This window comes from Charadrius vociferus, unplaced genomic scaffold (assembly GCF_000708025.1).
Source record: "Charadrius vociferus isolate BGI_N301 unplaced genomic scaffold, ASM70802v2 scaffold730, whole genome shotgun sequence".
Taxonomy (NCBI): Eukaryota; Metazoa; Chordata; class Aves; order Charadriiformes; family Charadriidae; genus Charadrius; species Charadrius vociferus.
The window spans coordinates 116,945-120,326 of NW_009646225.1; the positions used below are offsets into that span (position 1 = coordinate 116,945).

A 3,382-nucleotide genomic window follows, 5' to 3' on the forward strand; every position below is an offset into this window, starting at 1 on the left:
ATGACGGCACTTCCGACCGGCCGTACAGCCACGCGTTGGTGGCAGGCATCGACCGCTACCCGCGGAAGGTGACAGCCGCCATGGGCAAGAAGAAGATCGCAAAGAGGTCCAAGATCAAGTCCTTCGTGAAAGTCTACAACTACAACCACCTGATGCCCACCCGGTGAGTTGGGCTGCCAGGAGCCGCCGGCGCGGTGGGGCCAGAGAAGCCTCGTCTGCTTCCAGTGACCGTAGTTCTGGTGTGCCCTGGGCGGTGAATGCTGGGGCCGCTCAGTTTCTTAATTACGTGGCTGAACACACCCGGGGCATCGGCTCTGCCAAAACAGGGACTTGGGGGGTGTGAGGCTGAGGGAGAATATTAGTGAACTTAGGACATAAGGCAGCTGCCTCTTATTTCAGCCACAGTCACTTTCCTCTTGATGATAGGGTGTCAATAGATGAGCCTTTGAGACAGTCGTGAGGGTCTGGGGGTGCTGGCAGAGCTGCTGTGGACCAGTGACATCTCTTCCCCTCTCCTTGGAGCCTCTGCTGGTGCACGCTGCCAAGTACAGTGTGCTGGCAAGAGTGGTTTGTCTCTTGTGGAGTGATTAGCTGTTTCCCTTGTAGGCTGAATTAAATGCCTTTGGATGCTGTAGTGCTTTGGTGATTTCCAGAACTGAGAAGGCTTTAAGACCCGCAGTTCCTTAACCTGGCACTAGTACACGCATTTGGCTGGTTCATACTGCCTGCTGTGTTTTCATCCCTGTGCCAGGTACTGTGACTGTTTCAAACCTTGCTGCTCTCTTGTCCAGGTATTCTGTCGATATCCCGCTGGACAAGACAGTGGTCAATAAGGATGTGTTCAGGGACCCCGCTCTAAAACGCAAAGCGAGACGTGAAGCCAAGGTGAAATTTGAGGAAAGGTGAGTTGGTAGCTCGTCTCTTCAGTGGTGTTAGCCACCATCCCTGGGGTGAGGACTCGGTGCAGTTGCGTGACAGCCTGGCTGACTCCTGCGCAGGACATTTCTGCCCTGACTGTTTTGAGTATGTTTTTGGTTGGTTGCATTCCTCCTCACCTTCTGTGTGTGTTTACACAACCAGGGAGTTCAGGGAGTTGGTGGGTTGAGATGGGGAACGGTTTACCAACAGCCCTGGATGCGGGCTGGGGTTTATGACAGTGCTGCAGCCTCCTGCCAGCACGAGTGGGGCCTTTTCAGGTGCCAGGTGACGGTCTGGCGTTGTGCCTGCCAGTTCATCCACTGCCTGTCACTGGGCATAGTGGGACAGGGCAGCGCTGGCACTTTGGACGGGAGTGTCCGTGTTAACGGTCCTGTTTCCTGTTCAGAAACTCCTTCAGCAGAAGGAGCTGTGTGGCTGCAGCAGGACGCAGGGTGTCTCACAGGCAGCCTGGGCCATTGGCCCGTTGGCTGTTTAAAGCGCTCTGCCCGTGGTCGTAGGCTGTTCTCCCAGGGTGTCTTCCGACGGCTGCCCTCTGCGTGAGGCATCTAGTTGGGCTGCCACGCGCTGCGCTCGTCTCTTGGGGTGGAAACTGATGTAGTGTGGGTGTCCGTCACAAGGTGGCTTCATCAGAAAGTCTGAAAGCTGGTACACGCTTCCCTTGGCGGTTTAAATGTTTAAAGTGGATTCACTTGGAGCCTGGGCTGAAGAGAGTGGGAGGGAGACTCTGGGCAAGCGGTGTGCTGCATCCTGCCCGTGGGAGGATATGGACAGTTCGGGTGTGAGTCTTGTGCTGTTGCCTGCTGGTGCAAAGCATTCTCTAACCTTTGTGTTCCACTTTCAGATACAAGACAGGCAAGAATAAGTGGTTCTTCCAGAAGCTGCGATTCTAAAGGTGTAACAAGGTTACATCAATAAATGTTTACTAAAAACCATTTTGTTTTGTTGTATAACAAAGAGCTAGATCTTTCTCTCTGTGGTGTGGATGTTGTTGCTTTGTGTGTCTGTCAGAGCTGGGAGAGCCACTGCAGTCCAGGTGAGCTCCAGAGCGTCTGTGGCCCGAACTGGGGGTGAAGGTGCCGTCCCCGTGGGATTGTCCTTGGGCAGCTCCTGTGCGGTTGTGGGGCTGCAGCTGTACTTGCCCTTTGCCGAAGGGACATGTACATCATTCCTGTCCCTGCTGGAAATCTGTCATTCCCAAAACTGGTGCTCCCCGAGTGAGAATGGGGGTGGGAGAGGGAAGACGAAAGGTTCATTGCCACCACCTGCTTCTCTCATCTCTTCTCTGGTGAGAAATGGAGCGCTGTGCACAGTGCCTTGCTGCGGGTGTTAGGTTTTCGGTTACTTTCACAAAGGCTCTTTTGTGCCAGCGACAGCCTTCCCCCTGCCTGGGGGACGGGGTTGGGTGTGGGTGTTCAATCGAAGGCATTGCGTGGGGCAGGGGAGGAGAAGCCCTTCAATGCCGGGGGCTGGGAGGATCGGGGCGATTTGGGAAGGGGAGCTCTGCAGGGGGCCAGGCGGGCATCGTCATCACTGTGGGGAATGAGTGGAAAGATGAGTTTTTTCAGGCTGTCTTGGAGGGGATTGTGTGGTGGTACAACCCCCTCCTGGGCCAACAGCAGCACAGCTTCAAAGTCTGGCAAGTTTGGCGCTCGCACAACTGGTAGAAAGCACCAGGATATTTCCTTGTCAGAGTTGGGCCAAAATGGAAAAGTACCTGATGAAAATGAATTATCTCAGACCGGATAAACAGCAACTGTGAGCGAGACCCTGGGAGCTCTGCGGGGTGGCGGGGGGCTGTGGCCAGCACCTCCCCCGAGCTGGGGCACTGCTCAGGATAACGAAGGGCCAGGGCGAAGTCGCGCTTCTCCGGGCTCAGCTGCCGCCTGCTGAGGAAGGAGGTTGCATGGTGAGTATTGCTCTAAGCTCGAGAGGAGGGAAATTTTAACTATAGGTGAACCTCTTCCGTCTTGTGCTCTGCCTGCCCACGGGTTTGGGTGTATACATTAGCCTTTATGGGTGGGGGTGGCTGTATATCTCGCAGGATCCAAACGTTTCTGTCTGTGTGTGTGTGGTGTGGGAAGGGGCACCCGTCGGCCCACGGGGGTCACCCGCTGCGAGGGCGCGCTGGTGCCGGCAGCAACAGACTCGTGTGGTGCGTGTGACCCCTCGAGTGGGGTGTGTGTGCATGTTTTGTGTTTATATGTCAGTACATACACATCTTGATTCGGGATACCCTGTGGTAAGTTAGTGTGAATCTTGTCGTTTTCAAATCTGTAATTAAGTCGCTGGTTAATTATTCTATTGAATCGGCTTGTGAATCCTTAAATTGGTTAATGATTAAATGCTGCTAAAATTCAACGTTTTGCTCTACCCCCACTCATCAATAAATAGTTGCAAATCATAACCGTCTCGAGCATGCTCTTCCGCGCGGGGGGCGGGGCCG

At 54.4% G+C, this 3,382-nt stretch overlaps 2 protein-coding genes across 2 annotated transcripts in view; both read left to right on the top strand.

Moving 5' to 3' along the window:
- Window positions 1-1,870, top strand: part of RPL27 (ribosomal protein L27) — a 2,405-nt gene extending 535 nt beyond the window's left edge. The window contains exons 2-4 of the mRNA XM_009879707.1: window positions 2-163; window positions 792-902; window positions 1,781-1,870. Of these exons, the coding sequence (XP_009878009.1) occupies window positions 2-163; window positions 792-902; window positions 1,781-1,829 (322 nt within the window). The 3' untranslated portion in view covers window positions 1,830-1,870. The remainder of the gene's footprint in view (window position 1; window positions 164-791; window positions 903-1,780) is intronic.
- Window positions 1,871-2,641: 771 nt separating this feature from the next.
- The window catches only part of IFI35 (interferon-induced protein 35), a 12,760-nt gene continuing 12,019 nt past the window's right edge, over window positions 2,642-3,382 (top strand). The window contains exons 1-2 of the mRNA XM_009879819.1: window positions 2,642-2,694; window positions 3,021-3,114. Of these exons, the coding sequence (XP_009878121.1) occupies window positions 2,642-2,694; window positions 3,021-3,114 (147 nt within the window). The remainder of the gene's footprint in view (window positions 2,695-3,020; window positions 3,115-3,382) is intronic.